Raw genomic sequence first — 24,200 nt, forward strand, 5'->3', positions numbered from 1 at the left:
AGGGGAGAAGAGTCAAGAGAGAGAGAGAGAGGTCAGAGACAGCTGCTGACACCAAACCTTGGAAGCGAAGGTTAGAGAAGAAAAGCCATGTAAAGAAACTTTAAATTCCTCGAGCGAAATCAGGACCGGTCATGAAATAAAGGACGTCATCATGTGTTTTTGTATCTGCATCGTCGTGTTGTTATTCAACAGAAAAGGTATTGTCCATTTATGTTATAAGAACCTTTGATAAAATCATCATCTAAAAAATACGTGTTAGAAAGTATTTGTGTCAAACTATAAATGTTATAGAAACACTCCCGTTTACAGAACTGTTAAAAGTATAAATGTCAAACTCTCGGTCTATCTGTCTATATATCAAATTTTCTCTCATTGTGTATTACAAGCCGTCGTCTCTCTTTATGTATCTTGTCTCTATATCTCACCAATGTCTCCATCTCTCAACAATATGAACACTCACAATGAATATATATCTAACATCTACTAAGACACTACTAAGACGAACAACAACAGTACAGAATGTACGCGCATATTTGGTGAACAACAACAAATATATAATACGTCATCTTAATACCACCATTACATAACACTAGTAGCACGTGCCAGACGTTCACCTCTATGAAACTTCTATAGTCCAGCACATCCATTGATGACCGGGTCCAAGCTGTGGTACCAGGAACACCTACCAGGCCAGACTCTCAAAGTTCCAGAGCCTTTATTGCAATTCACGCCCATATCTGCATCAGTCCTCATTGAATGTCTGTCTGCCGTTACAGGCTACAGCCAGCCTTTTTGTTATCGAGATACACACTGATTGCAAAGTGTGTATTCCATTGCATATCAACTAATGGCTGTGCTTGAAGCTTTTTATAGTGAGGAAAGACTTTGCACTGAGACAATCCCACTCTCTGAACAACTGCTACATTGAACTAAAAAGAGCAAGTCAACATCATTGGAAGCAGCAGTTGCCGCAGGTTTTATATCAGGGTTTTCCTTCTCCTAGAGAGGTTGCCTTCACCACGGCTTACGGGAGCCCTCTCCACCCACCATGCCATTTGATCCATGACTGGGACTTAGGTTGCTGGACACCAGAGCATACTCCACACGCTGGTGGGTCATGTATGCCGCAGCTGACAGGGCTTATGCTCCTCTGGAGGTTTCTGTCAAGGTTACCTCACCCTTAACCTTTGGTTAAAAGAATCTTGGCCCACAAGGCAGAGGAGGTCCAGTTATACGACGCAAGAAACTCGCCATTCACCAGAGCCCCGTCTGTGTGGCAGTGATCACGACGTGCACATGGGGTTGATTTGTCTGGGACAAGCATAGTATGATGCTAAGACTTCTGTGTGCTTTTAACACACGTCCACACCAGACTTTGACCATATATATATATATATATATATATATATATATATATATATATATATATATAAAATGAAAATTACAATTGAATTTACCAAAATGATCCAAGATGGTAAAATTAAAGTAAATTATAAATATTAAAGAATTAATATTTATAAAATTATCTCAGCCAGATAAAAAAGCTCGATAAAACCAAATAGGAAATAGAGCTTATAATATGATATATATATATATATATATATATATATATATAGAGAGAGAGAGAGAGAGAGAGAGAGAGAGAGCTTATAATATGATATATATATATATATATATATATATATATACACATTAACCCATTTTATCTTATCCTTTCTCCTTCCTTCCTCAATATACATATATTTTATATTAATCTCTTCTCTTCTTCTCTATCTTCTTTTCTATCTATCTATCTATCTATCTTCTTCTTCTTTCTATCTATCTATCTATCTTCTATCTATCTTCTTTCTTTCTATATCTTCTTCTATATAAATGAAATGAACTCATCTATCTTCTATCTTCTTCTGTTCTATCTTCTCTTCTTTCTTCTTCCGTATAATCTATCTTCTTCTTCTTCTATCTATCTATTCTATCTATCTATTCTATCTATCTATTCTATCTATCTTCTATCTATCTTCTTCTTCTATCTATTCTATTCTATATCTTCTATCTATATCTATCTTCTATCTATATAAATTAAATGAACTCATTTTTTCCCGTGTGAATTTGACCTTAGTAGGATTAAAAATCAAGACATCACATGCAAATGTAATGTGCACAAACTGCAGCACAGGATCTGAGATGTGCTATAGGCCTATTACCCTTACGTTCCCTCGATAACCGTACATTCCTATATTTTTCCTGCTGACAGTTCACTACCAAAATCGGTTAGATTCAATGGAAGTTGCAACATCTTTTCCCTCTATTAGATTCCTCCTTTTCTTGCTCCCCATTTACACCGCAGCAAATGCGTTCACAAGGAACAGTACGAGGAAACACCGGTTAGGAATCGTACAAGGTTATTTATGCCGTTTTTTTTTTTTTTTTTTTGTTTTTTTTTTCTTTCCCTGATTTATGCTTTCTGTTTTTACCCTAAATAAAATAAAAATTTTAAAAATATAAAAAGAAAACGTGATTATTACTATTGTTTTCTTTTTGCTTTTTTTTAGTTAATGTAAGATGCAACCTGCGGGACTAACCAGTTTTTACTTCTGGTTTTAACGACTCTAACCTTGAAATATAACTATACCGTTTATTTATTATTGCTTGCAACTAAACATTTATTTTTACACAAAGAATTTATTCGTTACTGTTTATTATTACAACGAAATATCGTGAATTCACTTGCATCACACTTAAATTATAACAAATAAATTCATTTAAAATTCGTTCACTGCGGAACTGATATTTGACCTTATTCACTTCTTAGTTAATTCATCGTTTTTTTTTGGGGGGGGGTTGCGCTTTTGCCTCAATGATTCGAGTTCGAGCACCGCCGGACCGTTTCGTATTGCATCACGTTCATTTTTTTAATTGTTAATATATGTTAAGGGGTCAAAGTTCAAGGATTTGACCTTTGAGAACTCTACCAAAATCCTCCGCCAATTTTGGATATAAACAATTGAAATTTTAGATATAGGTTCCTTGGACATGGATCTAACTTAATAACTTGATTTGAGCCCAAAACAATAACTGTTAAGGGGTCATAATAGGGGTAAAAAAAATTTTTAATTTGACCTCTGAGGTCTCTACCAAATTACTCAGACAATTTCTGCTCTAAACATTTGAAATTTTACATAAAGGGTATTCAGATAAAGGGTAAGCTTTTTAATCGGTTTGGGTCTAAAATGTTTAGTTACCAATATATAAATGTATGTATGTATGTATGTATGTATGTATGCATGTTTGCGAATGAACCCTTTTTCGGGGTTAACCGCCAACTAGGTCTGTGTGTGTATGTATGTATGTATGCATGTATGTATGTATGTATGTGTTGGTGTGGAGAGGGCTCCCGTAAGCCGTGGTGAAGGCAACCTTTCTAGGAGAAGCAAATCTCTGATTTAAAAAACAGCATAGCCATCAGGTTTTTTTCCTGTTCTTTTCCTCTTTTGCGGTACGGATTCGAGCCTGCCTCCTTACTACCAATTATTTTTTTTTTTTTTTGCTCAACATACACATCCAAACACCCGGGCAACGCCGGGCTGAAATGCTAGTATATCTATAAAAGTGAAATTGTCTGTGTGTGTACATTTCCCTAGCAAACTACTCTGTCAATTTTCAGTCTACAGACTTGAGATTTGACATAAGGGGTAGTGAGATGTAGGGAAAAAATTTTAATCGGTTTTCAGCCAGAAATTTGGCTGTTAAGGGGTCAAAGTTCAACGGGGGTCAAAATTGGGGTAAAAAAATTTTTTAAATTCACCTCTGCAGTCCCTATCAAACTATTCAGCCAATTTGGGGTCTAAACATTTGAAATTTTACATAAAGGGTATTCAGAAATGCAGCAAGCTTTTTGAAAAATCCCGCTTGTTTCCATTCCAGAAACATTCATCGGTTCTGATTATAGAATGATCAGTGCTTAACATAATCGATGACTCTTGCTAGTTAAAAAAAACCCGGATTGTCTCAAAACAGTAGACAGGCAAACAATGTTCGTTTTATATATAGATATATTGTATAGATATTATATAAAAGTTATATAGATATATTGTATAGATCTTATATAAAAGTTGTATAGATATTTAATAAAAGTTATATAGATATATTGTATAGATATTATATAAAAGTTATATAGATATATTGTATAGATATTATATAAAAGTTATATAGATATATTGTATAGATATTATATAAAAGTTATATAGATATATTGTATAGATATCATATAAAAGTTATATAGATATATTGTATGGATATTATATAAAAGTTATATAGATATATTGTATAGATATTTAATAAAAGTTATATAGATATATTGTATAGATATTATATAAAAGTTATATAGATATATTGCATAGATATTATATAAAAGTTATATAGATATATTGTATGGATATTTAATAAAAGTTATATAGATATATTGTATAGATATCATATAAAAAGTTATCTAGATATATTGTATAGATATTATATAAAGGTTATATAGATATATTGTATAGATATTATATAAAAGTTATATAGATATATTGTATAGATATTATATAAAAGTTATATAGATATATTGTATAGATATCATATAAAAAGTTATCTAGATATATTGTATAGATATTATATAAAAGTTATATAGATATATTGTATAGATATCATATAAAAGTTATCTAGATATATTGTATAGATATCATATAAAAGTTATATAGATATATTGTATAGATATTATATAAAAGTTATATAGATATATTGTATAGATATTTTATAAAAGTTATATAGATATATTGTATAGATATCATATAAACGTTATATAGATATATTGTATAGATATTTAATAAAAGTTATATAGATATATAGTATAGATATTATATAAAAGTTATATAGATATATTGTATAGATATTTAATAAAAGTTATATAGATATATTGTATAGATATTATATAAAGGTTATATAGATATATTGTATAGATATTTTATAAAAGTTATATAGATATATTGTATAGATATTATATAAAAGTTATATAGATATATTGTATAGATATTTTATAAAAGTTATATAGATATATAGTATAGATATTATATAAAAGTTATATAGATATATTGTATAGATATTTAATAAAAGTTATATAGATATATTGTATAGATATTATATAAAAGTTATATAGATATATTGTATAGATATTATATAAAAGTTATATAGATATATTGTATAGATATTTAATAAAAGTTATATAGATATATTGTATAGATATTTTATAAAAGTTATATAGATATATTGTATAGATATTATATAAAAGTTATATAGATATATTGTATAGATATCATATAAAAGTTATATAGATATATAGTATAGATATCATATAAAAGTTATATGGATATATTGTATAGATATCATATAAAAGTTATATACCATATTGTATAGATATTATATAAAAGTTATATAGATATATTCTATAGATATTATATAAAAGTTATATAGATATATTGCATAGATATTATATAAAAGTTATATAGATATATAGTATAGATATTATATAAAAGTCACTTTGTGTGTGTGAGTTCCTTTCTGCAAAAAGTGAACGAATTGAGCTACGAAACTCTGCCTTATCCGCCATACTTTCAAGACCTCTCACCAACCGACTACCTTTTTTAAGCATCTTGACAACTTTCTGATTGAGAAATGCTTAAAAAAATTATCAAAAATGCCTTCAGCGACTTCATCGCCACCAAAACGTAAGATTTTTAAATTGCTGAAATAATTACAATTGTTTTGCGTTGACAAAAATGTGTTTATTTTGATTGATAAATTTTTGTATGAGCCGAGATATATTCATCTGAATAGAAAAGTTAAAACCCTGCAAGAACTGTATTGTTAACCTGATATGTGTTTGTGTGTCTTTATGTGTGTGTGTGTGTGTTTGTGTGTCTTTATGTGTGTGTGTGTGTGTGTGTGCACGCGCGTTATAATGGAATGAACTAGCACCCCTCTGTACAATAATATACAGACAATGTAGAAATACTCTTCCGGGAATCAGAGAGTTCCAAGACATGGAGAGAGACAGACTCTCGTCTTTTTAAATAAACCTTTGTATTAACCTGAAGTGAATATCCTGTGTTATGATTATCTAAAGAAAGAAAGAAAGAAAGAAAGAAGGAAAGAAAGATATATATTAAATTTATTTATACAAACATTGATGGCTACATATGTGCATACATGTTTCTGTAATCACCCGTTATTGGAGAGATTACATCTTCAGGCCAAGAATTACCCTTGAATAAATTTAATATACCTGCTCTGTTTACTCATTGAGCACTTTTTGGTAGACATATGTTGTTTCATTGGATGTACTTCTAGGAAACTAAACTCTACTGCCATAAAATATATATATATATATATATATATATATATATATATATCCATCCGTGTGTGTATATTTATGTGTGTGTGTATATATATATATATATATATATATATATATATATATACCAGTATTGCTACCATTGTTATTAAGAACCAGTTGCGTTGGGCGGGTCATCTCATCCGGTTTGAAGACTATCGTCTCCCAAAACAATTGTTCTATGGTGAGCTCTTTCTTGGAAAAAGACCCCAGCACAAGCCCAAAAAACGTTTTCGTGATAGCATCAAGGAGAGTCTGGTGAGCTTTCATATTCCTGTTGACAGTTGGGAGTCCCTAGCGTATGATCGCAAGCAGTGGAGGACACTGATATACAGGGGTGCAGAACACTATGAAGCAGCCAAAATAGACCGAGAGAAGCTTAAGAGAGCATGTAGGAAATGCCAAACCTTGCCACCCAACCATGGAGATCTCTGGATCTGTAAGGTGTGTGATCGGGCTCTGTTGTCGAAGGCAGGTTTTGTTAATCACATGAAAGCCCACGATAATACAGGTTCCGCTGCTGTTAGTCTCATACAAATCAATGAGCGTTTTCAGTGTCATGTCTGCTTGAGGGTGTGCAAGTCGCTGGCAGGGCTAAAAAGTCATATTCGGGCACATGGACTTTTAGTGACTGAGGGAGTGGCTCTCGTCTGACAAGACGTTGCAATCATCATATATACATATATATGTATATATATATATACACACACACACACACACACAGTATTATAAAAAAGTCACTTGATGTGACTGAGTGTGTGAAATCCTTCCTCATAGATTCCAAAACGGCTGAGACTATCTTTTGCAAATTTCGCACAAAGGTAATTTATGTGTCTGGCAGTGTTCTTAGATATGTTTTGTACAGAAATTCATTCGAAAAAATTTGGTCTTCAAAATAATCTTGCACTCACAGATAAAAGAAAATGATGAATTTTTACAGACCATGTTTGCTTCTGACACACGTCCATGACAAGGGTTGCTTTTAGAGTCTTTTATCTGTAACATTTTACAGACCATGAGATACTGCTGTTATATCTGGGCTGGTGAATCTGTGTCCCATTTGTGAACCTCTGATAAAGTTGAGATACACATCTGTAATTTGATTGGCCCCATTTTTTCTTTTCTGTATTCTCTCTCGCAAGCGTGACGTTGCTAGTCTCAGTCTTTTCTATAAATCTCTACTATATAAAAGTCACTTTGTGTGTGTGTGTGTGTGTGTGTGTATGTATGTGCGTGTGTGTGTATGTGCGTGTGTGAGTTCCTTCCTTATAGGTTTCAAAACGGCTGAGTCCATTTTTTGCAAATTTCACACAATTGTAATTTATATGTCTGGCAGTGTTCTTAGATATGTTTTATACAGAAATTTTTTTCCGATACGTATCTAAAATCGAAAAAATTCGATCCTACTAAAAAGAGTCTTTGTTTCTTATAGATCAAAAAAAAAATTTTTATGGGGGAATATTTTAGGATAAAATCTCAACAAACCGGACTACAACTTGGTTGTCTTCAAGTCCAATGTTAACAAATTCCTAATGAACCGCCCCCTTAAGTAAACATTTCAGCAAATCTCCTCACTAACGTAATGTACTTGCAATAACCCTTATCCCTGAGTGGCTTCCGGGCCTTGATAAGTGGTGATCACTGTGTAAAAAAAAAAAAAAAAATAATAATTTCTTCTTAGAAAAAAGAGAGATTTATTGACATCTTGAAACATAGCTTAGTGCTAGAGCATTCAACCACAGTCGAACGATCCCCTGTTCAAGCCTGAGTGTACCTCGCCATTTTATTTTAATTTTTTCGTATGAGTACAAGTTCAATTTAACGATAAAAGAAGAGATACCATTTAAAATCCCCACAAATCACTTCTTTATTTGCATATTTTAAAAGTAAACATTAACCAGAAGTGACTTTTCCAGGGCATTCATCATCAAGCCCAAATATCGGCTGACATGATATTGTAAACAAATACAGACGGCATTTTATGAACGACATTATCATTATTTTTTTTTATTTTTGCGAATTAGTCCACTGATCAAATTATTCTTCGTAATATATAATAATCAATATATAATAATCAATATATAATAATCAATATATAATAATCAATAGATAATAATCAATAGATAATAATCAATAGATGATTGATTCTATAATACATATGCAATCTGCATAAATTCAAATATGTTTAAGCGTATTGTACGACCGGGCAACGTCGGGCGGCCAGCTAGTATAGATAAATAAAGAGGATGAATTTCAGATATAGTTGCCATGCAACCCCAGAATCGTTCTGAAAGCTTATTTATTTCGCAAACCTGATCCCTCGTCTTGCTAATGAGAAAAAGTATGACAGGAAATGAAAACCAGACGAGTTATAAATCCGCCATTTTGAATCTGATGAAAAAGACAAATTCGTTTTGTTTAGGATTCACTTTATCATCGCAACAAATTTGATACAAGCGTGCAATGAAATGAAATGGACACCGGTAATGTAGATCGATCCATCCCACAATTAAGTATCATTGGTTTGACAATTCCCTGATTGATTGCTTTATGGTTTGTGGAAAATTACGTTTTTACAAATGGAAAACAAAAACAGCAATTTTTGTTTGATTTCGATTATCTGGACTACTATTCTCACCTTGAATATTATTCATTATTTTATTTTATTGTTTTTACATTTTTTTTACTAACATGTCACTGCTTATCAAGGATTAAAGGCGACTCGAGGATAAAAGTTAATTGAGTGTCAAATGGATGGCCAGACAAAACCATGATGATTAATAATGATGCTTGTGTTTACGCAGAATTTGATTATTTAAGAGGCTAGTTTTACATTGGACTTTAAGGCAGTAGTTTGCGCCAATGTGTTTCTGTGATGGGCAGTTTGCTCATGGAAGCTTCATTTAGTTTAAGGGAGTGAGAGAGGGGGAATTATTAACATTGGTTGTAGTTAGACTAGTTATTGTTGTGAATGTTTTACATGGAGAGGGGAGGTTTAGATTGAAGCTCAGTCGAGCATCTGCCAGGAAAATAATAATAGAGTAGAGAATGACTTGCAATGTCTCTTCTGCGACAAAGAAATAATAATAATAATAATAATAATAATAATAATAATAATTCTGATTTCGTTTGTGAACGTCTCTCTGGAAAGGGATGGGATTCATTTCCAGATGATTTCCCTTAACCCCAGCTTCAAACCAGGAGCTTCAAAGATCAAGGGTTTTCCTAAGGAGGTTGGTGGTACCTATAATTGCAGAGGTTTGAAGGCCACCTAAAACATCGGAGATTTGTAGTTTTTTCAATTGTCCTTCCAGACGACTTGATACTACTCATAGTGTATCAACTACGACTGGGATTATTTGTGTTTTAACCCCGTGTATGCACCTTATCTCCAAGGCCAATGGAGCATAATTGCTCCACTTCTCATTCTCATTCTCTCTCACATTCCTGTCCCAGGGTACTGAAAAGTCTACAATCTGCCAGTTTTTTTAAACTTTGTCAATGACGACGATTATGTTCCAATTACTTGGCCGTTATTACACTTTTGTCCCACCATACCTCTACCTTGCCATCCTCACTTGTTCTCACTTCATCAGGAACCTCCTCAAACCATTTTCCTGCACACTTCACCCCTACCCTCTTACACACCTCCCAATATATCTGGAGTCCCATGCGATCGTGTCTTTTGCGGTACTCTCTCTGGGCCAGTCTACTACACCCTGCTGCATGGTGTGCAATTGACTCTGAGGTCTTACCACAAATCCGGCATTCTGCAGCAATTTCCTCTCCTAGAACCACTTTTTTGAACAATCGTGTTCCTAATGCCTGCTCTTGTACTGCACAAACAAAAGCTTCAGTACTCTTAGCCAGATACCCAGCTCTAAGAAATTGCCATGATCTTTCATCAGCCACTTCTGCTATATCCTGGAAGAACCTTCCATGCATTTTCTTCCTAGCCAGTTCCTCTGCCCTTTCTCTATCCATACGTTTCACATAATCAGCCTTGGTCTCACATACCTCCACTTCATTGGCCACAACCTTAAGCATCCACTCCTCACTTCTAATCACATGCGCCTTCAACGACATCTCCTCGGTTCTAACACAATCTTTAACACTTTTCAATCCTCTCCCACCGTCTTTCCTCTTTTGATACAGCCTTGCTACGCTACTTCGAATGTGAAATATACCAAACATTACTAAAACTTTTCTTGTTTTGATATCCATGGCATGCAAATTCTTGTCAGACCATTCTAAAATCCCCACACTGTATCTCAAAGCACTGACTGGCCATGCATTCACTGCTTTCATTAGGTTTCCTCCATACAGTTTCGACTTTGCAATTAGTTTCACTCTTCTAAGATACTCCTTCCTGACTTTCTTCTTCATTTCTCTGTTCATGATGCCTACACCCTCCAACACTCCCAAATACTTATATGCTGTATCTTCTATTTCTTTCATGATTTCTCCATTTGGTAGCACTATTGCATTCGAATGAACCTTTACTCCTCTTTTCATCACCAGCACCGCACATTTACTAATCCCAAACTCCATCCCAATGTCTTCTGAGTATGTCCCCACAAGTTCTACCAGTCTCTCCATTTACTTTTCATTTCTACCGAATATTTTCAAATCATCCATAAAACAAACAATAGTAGATAGTTGAGGCGTCAGATCCAAAGTTAAACCCTAGTTTTCTTTCTTGAAGTGGCATCATTATCATTACAAAAAGAAGTGGCGATAATGAATCTCCTTAAAATATTCCACGTTTCATGCCAATAATAACAATAAAATAATAATTGTGCACTGCATAGCCAAATACAAGAATGCACACTAAATCAACACATGCATAAACACATATATATACATGTACATATATATATATATATATATATATATATATATATATATATATATATATATATATATATGAACAAATGATTAATAAAACATGTTAAAAGACATCTTGAAAAAGAGTTAAAAACATATTTAATTTTAAAAAAAGAAAGCGCAAGATAAGTGGATAGTCCTTAATCCACGGAGTTTCGAAGAAATACTCTCCTTCTCATCAGAGGGCAGGAATTAGCAAAATGCGGGATCGGATTTTGCATGTAAAAGTATTTAATGAAACTGCAAGTAAGTCACAGATCTTACTTGGTTAAAAAAAAGGTAAGAGGAATAGGAGGTAAAAGAAAAAAATGATAAAAAGATTTCACATGAATGGATAGTCCGGTGAAGGGTAAAAAATCCAAGAATGGTAGAATCCAAAACGGTCGAATTTAAAATTTCCAATCCAATGGCATATGAAGTTTCATCTCGGGGCACCACGATGGGTTCCCAACTAGAGCAGGCAATCAATTGATTTGAGTGAAAAATGGGCGATTTCACCAATTTCGATGACAATAAAAATATAAGAGTGTGAAACATTTGTTGATCATCATTCAATCCTGGGCAACGTCGGGTCACCCTGTTAGTTGTTTGTATTTGGTTGTATTGATCTTAAATGATAGCCTCTTACAATCTTTAATGATAGCCTCTTACGATCTTAAATGATAGTCTCTTATGATCTTAAATGATAGCCTCTTATGATCTTAAATGATAGCCTCTTATGATCTTAAATGATAGCCTCTTATGATCTTAAATGATAGCCTCTTATGATCTTAAATGATAGCCTCTTACGATCTTAAATGATAGCCTCTTATGATCTTAAATGATAGCCTCTTACGATCTTAAATGATAGCCTCTTATGATCTGAAATGATAGCCTCTTACGATCATTTTAATAGCTAAAATCATTTAATCCTCTGCTGTTAAAAAAACATATTTAATATTGGAATTATACTTGAGAATAACAGTCTAAAAATAACTAAAGGATACTCTAACAACTGGCATCAATTGAAATGAATGGCTCTCATCTTGGGAAAGCTTCATATTTTGACAAGCTTCTGGGCTTGACCTTTACTACTGATCTGAAATGGAACATATACATCAAATCCGTTCCCAAAACCGCTGGGATCCTTCTATCGATCCAGTAGATATCTCACTGCTGATGCAATTCTCTACCTATATAAGAGCCAGGTAAGTTCAAGGATGGAGTACTGTTGCCACATCTGGGCAGGAGCTGCTAGAAAGGACTTATCCTGCCTTGATAAAGTTCAAAATAGACTTTGTAGACTCGTAGGAGATGTCCTTTTCTCTTCCCTGCAACCTCTTTCCCACAGAAGAGATGTAGCGAGTTTGTTTTCACTTTATCATTATTTTCATGGCAAATGCTCGACTGAGCTTCAATCTATGGTTCCCCTCTCGCCAAACTTTCACAAGAAACACTCATCTAGCTGAAAACACTATCAATAATTTTCCCCACTCTTTATCTGTGCCTAAACCTAAATGTAGATTCCATGAACAAAGTTTCTTTCTTATTACTGCACGCCTGTGGAACTGTCTTCCGTTTTCCTGCTTTCCAGCTGACTACAATATGGTTGTCTTCAAGTCTAACATAAACAACTTCTTGATGAGCTGTTCGACTTAATTTAACAAATTTACTGAATTTCCATTACTAACAATTACTATATTGTTCAATTGACTACTGTACACTCTTTAACCTTTATTCTCGAGTGGCTTTTGGGCTTGATAAATGGTGATGCCTATGTAAAAAAAAGAAAAATAAATAAATAAATATCCAATTTACGCATCTCAAAAAAGGATTCCAATAAAAAATATATCATTTAATACGGACCCATTAATAGAAGACCAGATAAGAATGAAAATTTGGATTTATAAAATCAAAAATCCAACCTTGATCACTCTTCTGGACTTATGGCGCAATGGATAGATGCATTGAATCTCTACGGCTCCAGGTGAGCACTTTCTTGAGGATAATAGTCCAAAAATAAAGATATTTAAGTTCTTAATCATGATGACAATGCTCAATTCAAACTGGCAGAATCTTTTCAATCTAAACGTTCCATGCAAACTAATTGCTATTGTAGAAGACTTAAGAGTTTAACTCTCTCACATTCGTCCACAACATGAATGCCTACTGGAGAGAACTTGAATGCCTACTAGACACTATCATCGAGTGTCTAAGGTTTCCCTGTACAGAGGTATGTTAGTACAACCTGACATGACGATACTCCATCAGACTAGATGAATTCTTGTTCTCGAATTTGGCAAGACCAAGAGACCACAAAAAAGATATACTATAACATACTTAAATGGTCAATTGTAGAGAGAAAGGTGAATGATGAAAATTTTAAAAACTCAGTAGTGTGCCGTCATGCAAAAAACGGTTGGGAACCACTGCCTTAATGAATTAGTTTCGAAATTCCTTATAGGAAGACAATTCTTTTATTCTTTCAATTTAAATGGGTTATCTTCATTGCTAGTTTTTATTTTTAAGTGATTATTTAAAAAATGTTTCATATTAGTAGCTAGTTGTGCCAGAATAAATAATTTTAAAAATAAACCATCGATAAATACATTACTATATTACCAATAACATGGTAGAACAATAACAAATGAAAAATGGCAGAGGAATTTTTTTTCGTTCTGTCTACCCTTTTTCCACCCCCAAATAAAACATATAGCCACTTCGACATAAGAGAGTCCATTTAAGATCATAAGAGGTTATAATTTAAGATCATAAGAGGCTATCATTAAAGATTGTAAGAGGCTATCATTTAAGATCATAAGAGGCTATCATTTAAGATCATAAAAGGCTATCATTTAAAATCATCAGAGGCTATCATTAAAGATTGTAAAAGGCTATCATTTAAGATCATAAGAGGCTATCATTTAAGATCATAAGAGGCTATCATTAAAGATTGTAAGAGGCTATCATTTAAGATCATAAGAGGCTATCATTTAAGATCATAAGAGGCTATCATTAAAGATTGTAAGAGGCTATCATTTAAGATCATAAGAGGCTATCATTTAAGATCATAAGAGGCTATCATTAAAGATTGTAAGAGGCTATCATTTAAGATCATAAGAGGCTATCATTTAGATCATAAGAGGCTATCATTAAAGATTGTAAGAGGCTATCATTTAAGATCATGAGAAGCTATCATTTAAGATCATAAGAGGCGATCATTTAAGATCATAAAAGGCTATCATTAAAGATCGTAAGAGGCTATCATTTAAGATCATAAGAGGCTATCATTTAAGATCATAAAAGGTTATCATTAAAGATCATAAGAAGCTATCATTAAAGATTGTAAGAGGCTATCATTTAAGATCATAAGAGGCTATCATTTAAGATCATAAGAGGCGATCATTTAAGATCATAAGAGGCTATCATTGAAGATCATAAGAGGCTATCATTTAAGATCTTAAGAGGCTATCATTTAAGATCTTAAGAGGCTATTATTTAAGATATTATGAGGCTATCATTTAAGATCTTAAGAGGCTATCATTTAAGATCGTGTCTAACAGGGAACTGTAGGGGAGTTGAGCAACAAGATCTCTGTTCACATTACACTTAAACTTCTGCATATTAATACAATTAGGAAAACCGGAAACAGGGGCAGATTCCAAAATGAAATACCATTTTTTTGTCTCAAATAAGGCATATTGACGCTTCATTTTCTAAAAACTTATTTGTACCTATATAACGTAATCCCAAAATTACAGTATCAATTTTTTTCCCCAACACCCTGGATATATAAAAACAGATATACAAACTCTTTTTGCTTATAAATTCCTGTACGAGGCGTTTCTTGATATTATTTCTCACAGTTTCGATGGCGATTTTCGTACATTCTTGCATCCAGCTTTTCAGTTTCTCTTCTTTTCGCAGATTTTTTTCTTCGTCGATTTTTTCTTTAACTTGAATGACCTGGAGACACCAAAGAAAACTTTTAACCCGACGTTAACAGACACGCAAAAAAAAATAATTGATATTTGAACGCAAATGTTATTTGCTCATACGATTGAATGGATGCAAACAATGTTTACATTGACTGCTACCACCGAGTGATGTGACGTCTTCATAAATTTATGTAACCTTTTCACATCATGATCTTGTATCGTATAAAAGGGCAGTTGTCTGGCTGTATGTGTGTTTGTATGTGTGTTTGTATGTGTGTTTGTATATGCAACAAAAAAAAAAACTTTTCTGTTATTTTTTTATTTTCTTATTTTGTTCAAGCTATCTCATATATTGCAACCGAGGCATCTTTTTAAGATTCAAATCGTCCCTTTTATCTAATTATTGGAATCTCTTTTGCACTTTGTTCACTGGATATATTTGTCCAGTTTATTAAATTCTTTTTCATGATTTCCATTGTTTCTTTAATTACTGGAATGAGTGAGATCTTGCTAAGATTAAATAAATCCACTTTAAATAATATTTCTAAAGAGAACAATCCAAACAATTCTATTACTAACAACCATCTATAATAATCTCACCTGTCTGTTTGTATCTATGAATGTCTGTTTGTATGTTGGTATGTCTTGCAAAAACTTTCGAAGGAGGCAATGGATTTTCACGAGATCAGTATCATTTTAAAGCTCGACCCCTCGGACGACAAATATCGGAAAATTGGACAAAAATTTAATTCCTTCACCCTTAACTGGGCACTTTTCTACAGGGAGGGGTAGCTTCTTTCGCTGATATTTTCGAAAGTCATTGCCTCTTTTCGATTGTCTAGCCTTGATTTAAACCGACGCCACTTCCGGTTTGGCTATGGGTGCAACAGCAAAGACATCGTGTTTTTTTTTTCACGTTCTTTTGCTCCTTCGCGGTACAAGTTCGAGCCTGCTTGTCTGCCTACTATCACTATTTTTAAATTTTTTTTTTGCGCACGCAATTTTTATTTTGATTTTTTTGCTCAAAAACACCCTTTCACACACCTCCACTTTCTTTTCTGCCTTCGCGTCACAGGGTCGAGCCTGCCTGCCTACTACGACTTTTGTTTTTTTGCTCAACACACACCTACAAACACCTGGGCAACGCCGGGCACCCAGGCTAGTTAATAATATAAATCTCACCTGTCTGTTTGTATGTATGTATGTATGCATGTATTTTTGTCAACAACCAGAGACTTGCCGTGGTTGACACATTTGTGTATTTGAGATGGAACCCTGGATGCTGAGGTCAACTATAGGATACAGCGTGCCACTAAGGCTTTTGGTGACTTAGAGAAGCGAGTGTGGTCTGACAGGGGTATAACTATTCATACAAAGATCAGTGTCTATCAATCTTGTATTTTACCATCCCTGCTTTATGCTTCTGAGGCCTAGACAACTTATGGCAGACACATAAAAGTCATGGAGAGAGTGCACCAGAAATTCCTGAGACACATTCTGGGCATCAGGTGGAGCACTTTTATATCTGATATGGATGTTCTCATGCGGGCTGGTGTACCTTGTATTGAGAAGTTGATTATACGCAACCAGATGAGGTGGGCTGGATATCTGTCAAGGATGGACGATGATAGATTGCCAAAGCGCCTGTTCTATGGTGAAATTACACAAGGAAAACGTCCACAACATAAACCGAGGAAACGCTTTAAGGATAACATCAAAGATAATCTTAAAGCTCTTGGTATTCACGTGTTCAGTTGGGAAAGTTCTTCCAATGATCATAAAAAGTGGCGCTCCTTGGTCTATCATGGCTGTGATAGTTTTGAGAAGAAAAAATATAAGCATGCAAAAATAAAGCGTGATATCCGGAAGAAGAGTCTGTCAGATATATCAGGTCTGTCAGAGGATTTCATGCAGAACCACACCTGTGATTTATGCGGTAATATGACTTTATCCGGAGCTGGCCTGGCTAGCCACAAGCGTTCACATGGAGATCAACCTTTCTTTGATGGGGAAAACATTGCAGGGCACAGATGTTCTGTTTGCTCTGAGGTCTGTAAATCGAGTGGAGGCCTGAAGCGTCATATGAGCGTCCACAGTAGAGCAGCACCAGTTGGCATCCCTCAATCTCAGTTTAAGTGTGACCTTTGCAACAGCTGTGTAAGAGCGGGGCTGGTCTGAAGAGCCACCTTCGTTCCCACAGAAAATAGGAATTGATGCATCTTGATTACATCTCCACATGTATATGTGTGTGTGTATAAGTGTATATATGTGTATATAATTATTAAAAAAAAAAAATATTTCAAAAATACATGAAAATGATTGAGTAATCAACAATAAAGCAAGGGAAAGATGGTCTTCTTCTGTCAAGAAGTGACAATCATCATGTCACCATGTATGTATGTATGTATGTATGTATATATCTTTGTATGTATGTATGTATGTTTGTATGTATGTATGTCAGGTCATGTCATATGCTACTGGTACCATGTAACCCAGTACTACCTGCCTCATGGTCGGGGCACCAGCGACTAAACTGGTTCCCCCACCAGACTTGTTTGATGAGGAGGCTGGCTAGTTTCCCTGAAGGATTAAAAACAAGACCTTCCAAAGGGCGAATTAACCCTTTTTCGGGGTCAATGGCCAACTAGCACCGTGTGTGTTTGTGTGTATGTATGTGTGTGTTGGGATGGAGAGGGCTCCTGTAAGCCGTGGTGAAGGCAACCTTTCTAGGAGAAGCAAATTTCTGATTTAAAAAACTATAAAGCGGAAGACCAGTACCTGCATTAAGCTGGTCTGCAGTTTAACTTGTTGCTGGCTATCTTGCTCTTGCTTGTTGCTGGATCTCAACATTTTGAACCGAGAGAGAGAGACTTAGCTGTCGTACAAAGCTAAGACTCTGTGACATCATCTGTGTATAGATATTCTCTCAGGCATTTGTCTATTAAAATGGTCCTGTGGCGATGGAAGTCATTTTTGGGCTCATGGACTTTAAGTGTCTGAGGGAGTGGCACTCGTCTGACAAGTCGTTGCAATCATCATGTATGTATGTAAGTCTAAAACTTTTGACAGAGGCGACGAATTTTTATGAGATTGGTATCATTTGGAAGTTCGACGTCTCAGATGACAAATATCGAAAATTGGCCAAAAACATTAAATGGCGGCACAAAAAAAAAAGCGATCCTCCCTGTAGAAAAGTGCCCAGTTGAGAGTGAAGGAATTAATGTTTTTAGCCAATTTTTCGATATTTGTCGTCTGAAGGGTTGAGCTTTAAAATGATAATGATCTCGTGAACATCTGTCGCCTCTGTTGAAAGTTTTAGGCAGACATACAAACATACATACATACATACATTTAAATAGACAGGTGAGATTTATGTCAAGAAACTAGCGGGGGGGTACTCGGCGATGCCCGGGTGTTTTGAGGTAAATCAAAACTCCGGGGGGTGTTAAATAAAAATAAAAAAATGTTTTGGTAGGTGAGTATGAGAATCGAACCCGTACCCTTGAGTTGGAAATTAATGTGTGAAAAAAAATGTGCTACGTTAACCATTGAGTCACGGCGACAGACAACGTTGGTTAGAATTTATTTATTTATTTAACTATAAAAACAGGCGTGCGCAATAAAAGTTAACTCTGTTGCTCCCATTTGACCTGATTAAGAAGGTCAAATAGAAGTCACGCACCGTTTGGGTTTGTTTATCCAAATTTGACTGTTTCTTCCCCCAACAGATGTTGGGGAGGGGAAAGCAGCTCCCAATTGTTCAGATTGATCAAAGCTGATTGCTTCTGGACGTTTTTCCCGGCACAATGCCGAGAATATGTCGTTTGAGTTTAGTTTCACTTTATTTATACTAAAAAGCCCGATCAACACGCGAGAAGCCAAAATAGCAATAATTTTGTAAAAATCGACGTGAATAAATCTATACGCTACGCGCTTTCCAATTCCTAGATATTATTATATAGGACCTATATAAACAGTTTTAAGCGATAGTAACGACCCCGGGAGTGTGTGTGAGAAAAGCCTTTTGAAGACATACACGAAATGGTCACACACATTTTGCCTTTTATATATATAGATGAATGTGTACCTTTGCTTTGTATTTATCTCTTCACACACACACACACATATATACATATATATATATATATATATATACATACATATATATATATATATATATATATACATATATTTATATATATATATACATATATATATATATATATATATATATGTATATAAATTCTATAAACATCAGAAAAAATCCCTATGCTGATTGACGTACATTTAGACGACATTAACTGTCTCATCATGGGTTCAATAATTCAAATAATTCAATAATTATCATTTAACTCCGGATGGGACAGTTAACATAGATCGATCCATGTAAGGATTTTTCTGTTTATATGATTTTGCTTATAAAAGCTCAACATATGTATTGAGCACTTTTGAAAAGATATTGATTTTTTACCTCAGTATGTTTAAACTTATTTAATTATATACCCGTGTGTGTGTGTGTGTGTGTTTGTGTGTATTGAGTGAGGCTGACATTCCCACTATCACCGCTACTGTTGCTCAACGCCAGCTGAGATGAACTGGTCATGTTGTCCAAATGCCGGATCTCCGCCTCCCAAAACAGATTTTCTACTCTCAGCTTGTTGAGGGAAAGCGTGCCCAGGGTGGCCAAAAGATGAGGTATAAGGACAACATCAAAGCAAATCTAAAGCGGTTTCACATGGACCTTGAGACATGGGAGGACGTGGCTGGGAACAGGTTGGCATGGAGGAGCGCTGTCCACAAAGGTGCTGCGCTTTATAGTAGTGACCTAAATAAAGCTGCTGAGGATAAACGCAAGCACAGAAAGGACAGATTATCAACCAGACACACCCAACCCCACCCCACCACCACTACCTTTATCTGCCCAAATTGCACAAGACAAATTGGGTCTAGGATTGGGCTCTATGCTCACCTGAGGACCCACAGAAGCCACAACGGAGGACAGTCTTACTCGAACACGAGTGACCTCCGATGATGATGATGATGATGATGATGATGATGATGATGATGATTGCATTAAGGAATGAATGTGTACCTTTGCTTTGTATTTTTCTGCCAGCAAATAACATAAGCTCGTTTTGCCTGATTTCGGCAAGCCTAAAACTGAAATCTTGCAGGTTGGTTTCGGATTTGGTCTCAAAAGATAAGGACGAGGATTGCGCAAAAATTTGTCCATGGATTCCATACTGGATAGAAGGTATATTTTATCCAGAAAACTGAAAGATAAAAACGAATGGAATTATTGGAAAAGCAATTTTAGTTTCAATTTGTACAAAGACACCAAAATAAGAATATTTTCAAACGTGAAAGCTAGCAACTTTAATTTTTTAAGGATAAGATGGAAATTAGAAATTGGACAAAAGTTGATGAGTGTAAGGTAAAAAAAAAAAAGACAAGAATGCAAAGAAGAATTCTGGAAAAAAAAAATGACAAAGCAGAAACATTCCTTTTGACCATAATATAATTAGTAGGCGTGATCGAGAAAAGTTTAGTAATAAAATGATCAGCTAAAGTTGATGGAAGATGACCATTTGATTAAGTCAGCCGACAAATCTGGATGTACATAACTGTAATTTTTTTTTTTTACATGGTAATCACCACTTATCAAGGCTCGGAAGCCACTCGGGGATAAGTGTTATCGCGTGTACAGTAATCAATGGGATAATATCGTAGTAATCGTTAGTAATGGAGATTTAATAAAGTGTCTTACTTAAGGGGGCGGTTCAGCAGGAATTTGTTTATGTTGGACTTGAAGACATCCAAGTTGTAGTCAGGTGGGAAACAGGCAAACGGAACAGAGTTCTACAAGTGTGTACTTCTAAGAAAAAAGCTTTGTTCATGGAATCTACGCTTTGATTTAGGCACAGATAAAGAGTGGGGGAAAACTATTGACAGCGGTTTCAGCTAGACGGGTGTTTTTTGTGAAATATTGGCGAGGGGGGACACGAGATTGGAGCTCAAACGAGCACTTGCCATGGAAATAACGATAAAACAAAGACAGGCTCGCAACATCTCTTCTGTGGGAGAGAGGTTGCAGGGAAGAGAAAAGGGCATCCCCCACTAAGCCACAAAGTCTATTTTGTACTCTGTCAAGGCAGGATAGGCTAAAAGCATCACCAGGACAGATGTGGCTTGCCACCTCCTGCCACACGTGTTGACGAGATCCATTTGGATCACTCATCAGCAAAAAAAGATATTGAACGTTTACAAAAAATATTACATTTTCACTATTGAGTCATAAAAAAGGAACTGCTTCGCTTTAAAAGGAATTTAGGGAACCCTTTTTAGAGGGTTTCTATTTTTAGGGGTCAATTTTTTAGGATTGTAAGTTTTGTGAAAACATTTCAAAGGAAAACTGTTTTTAGGTCAAATGTGTGAAAACGATTGAAATAATAACGCAGCTTTGAATTTCGGAGCGGAGATGAGGTATGAATGTTTGTATTGATTTGATTGGTTGGACAAAAAAAAAAAAGCTGCCATACGCAGGGAAATCGAAAAATCAGCCCTAGCAGACCATATATGGAGAGAAAAAGCCACTCATTCCCCAATGGGAATGATATCAAAATATTAGATATAGAAGAAAGATGGGAGATTAGAAAACTTAAGGAACTAGCACATATGGTGGATGGCAACGACTTCCTAAGCCGTCCAAGTATTGAATTTAACCACATTTGGAATCCATTAATTACAAATTTATATGGAGAAAATAAGAGAAAAAAACGAAAAACATGATCAAAAAAGGTTTCTTTCTTTCGTTTTTTTTTTTTAACCCTTTCACAAAATACACCCAACAAGGGAGATAATTAAAAAAAATGTTTTTCTTAGAATTGCCTCCCTTGCACTGTGTTTTCTTGAAAAAAAACATGATTAAAAAAGGTTTCTTTCTTTCGTTTTTTTAACCCTTTCACAAAATACACCCAACACAAGGGAGATAATTTTTTTAAAAAACTTTTTTTTTCTTAGAGTTGCCTCCCTTGCACTGTGTTTTCTTGAAAAAAAAAAAAACGAAACCACACGTAAGATGTCTATCCACAGTTTCGTAAAATATTTTCACTAATATTTTTTTGTATATAAACATTAACAATGAACAGAAGGATTCGGTTAAAAATTGAATCATATGAAAATCTTAAAAAGTACCTAGTGACCCTTGAAAATTTACTTTTTTTAAATTTATGGACACACTCACAAACCAAGGGTCCGATTTCTTGCGATACAGAGCTAACCCTGTTTTCCTTAGTTGAAAAAAAAAAATGGAGTTTACGCCTGACGACAATCGGAGGTTTCATCAACCGAAACATTGTGCCAATAAAACCCAAGATGAGAATAATTGTTTGAACACTCGAAACAAAATAAGTTCAAAAACATAAATTCACAAAACAGATATTTTCTTTATGTTTAACAGTTTGTTTTACAATCAACAGAGGTACAAAAAATGGCTAAATATTACGATCAAATATAACAAATGAATGTTATCAAACGCAAGATAAGTTACTCTTCTACCTATTTGGAGAAGTTTTTAGTGGTTTTATTAACTTTAAAACGTTTATTTGGTTCGAAAAAAAATTTAGTGTCGAACTAAAAAAAAATGCCTGATTTGACACATAAATATTTAAAGTTTTGTTAATGAGTTTAAACTAAAAAAATATACAAGATACTATTAGAAATACACCTAATATATGTTACTATGACATATTCTGTGGGTTTCTAATAGTGTTTTGTATAATTGTTTAGTTTTAACTCATTTTTGTAATAGTATTCTCTTTTATTTTTATTTTTAAGTCATTTTCAAAACTTTAAATATTTAATTTTTTATTCTAATCAATAGTATTTAATTATTGTTATATTTTGCCATAAAAACGGTTGTGTCTGTTCGGTCCTCGTTTAGTGATGGGAAAATGCTTCTAATAGTGAGACAATTTTAATTTTTTTCTCAATCAAGAGTGCACTTTTTTTGGGGTAGGGGGTTGGATTTTGCTCATATTCAAAACGAGATTGTGCCTAACTGTGCACTTGTGGGGAGGCTTTCAAAGTCACACCTTTTCAGTATTTTAAGCAGTACAAACGGATATGACGTCAGAAGATTTATAAGTAGCTATATGAAAAAGCGTCAATTGAACACTGACAAAAAAGAGAGAAAGAAAAAATAAAATTTGGAAAGGGATGAATGAAGCTTTTATTATGGCCTTGCATGAATATTAATATTCAGAAACCGTTTTGTAACATGTGAAGGACGAACATGCAACTGTTAAAAAGTGCAAACGAATATAGCTGAAGAAATCATCACAAAATTAATGGAATTTGTTTGCAAAAAAGTATAAAAATGTAGACGCAGATCATACTTTTGTTTTTTTTTTTGTTTGTTTTTGAGCAGTCATGCATTGTTAGAATGTTTTTTTGTAATGGGAAATGAATTAACGTTGTTGCACTGTTTGAGAAAGTGGTATCTATCTGTTCGGAAATTCTGTATTCCAATATCCGTTTATTTCAAGTAATAGCATGCTAATAGACAATCAGAAGTAAATGTAACTTGGCAAGAGAGAAGGGGTTATTTCAAAGCGTGTTTTTTTTTTGTTTTTTTTACATAGGCGTCACCACTTATCAAGGCCGATAGGCCACTCAAGGATAAGCGTTAAAGAGTGTAGAGTAGTCAAAAGGACAATATAGTAATCGATAGTAATGGAAGTTCAGTAAATTTGTTAAATTAAGTGGAACGGCTCATCAGAAATTTGTTCACGTTGGACCTGAAGACAACCATATTATAGACAGCTGGAAAGCAGGAAAACGGAAGACAATTCCACAGGCGTGCAGTTCTAAGGAAGAAGCTTTGATCATGGAATCTATGTTTAGGTTTAGGCACAGATAAAGAGTGGGGAAAATTATTGATAATGTTTTCAGCTAGTCTAGTGTTTCTTGTG

General features: G+C 34.3%; 1 protein-coding gene and 1 long non-coding RNA gene across 3 annotated transcripts in view; one reads left to right on the forward strand and one right to left on the reverse strand.

The window, feature by feature from the left end:
- LOC145287723 (adenylate kinase 9-like) overlaps positions 1–24,200 on the reverse strand; it is a 307,372-nt gene that overhangs the window by 192,681 nt on the left and 90,491 nt on the right. For both annotated transcript variants that reach the window (XM_080135474.1, XM_080135475.1), the window contains exons 10-11: positions 20,321–20,501; positions 15,103–15,256 (exon numbers count right to left, since the gene is read on the reverse strand). In XM_080135474.1, coding sequence (XP_079991600.1) covers positions 15,103–15,256; positions 20,321–20,501 — 335 coding nt within the window. The remainder of the gene's footprint in view (positions 1–15,102; positions 15,257–20,320; positions 20,502–24,200) is intronic.
- LOC145287728 (uncharacterized) overlaps positions 1–24,200 on the forward strand; it is a 128,173-nt gene that overhangs the window by 6,954 nt on the left and 97,019 nt on the right. The gene's annotated exons all lie outside the window — the stretch shown is intronic.

The sequence above is a fragment of the Euprymna scolopes genome, chromosome 11 (assembly GCF_053919585.1).
Source record: "Euprymna scolopes isolate OS-2025 chromosome 11, ASM5391958v1, whole genome shotgun sequence".
In the NCBI taxonomy this organism is placed as follows: Eukaryota; Metazoa; Mollusca; class Cephalopoda; order Sepiida; family Sepiolidae; genus Euprymna; species Euprymna scolopes.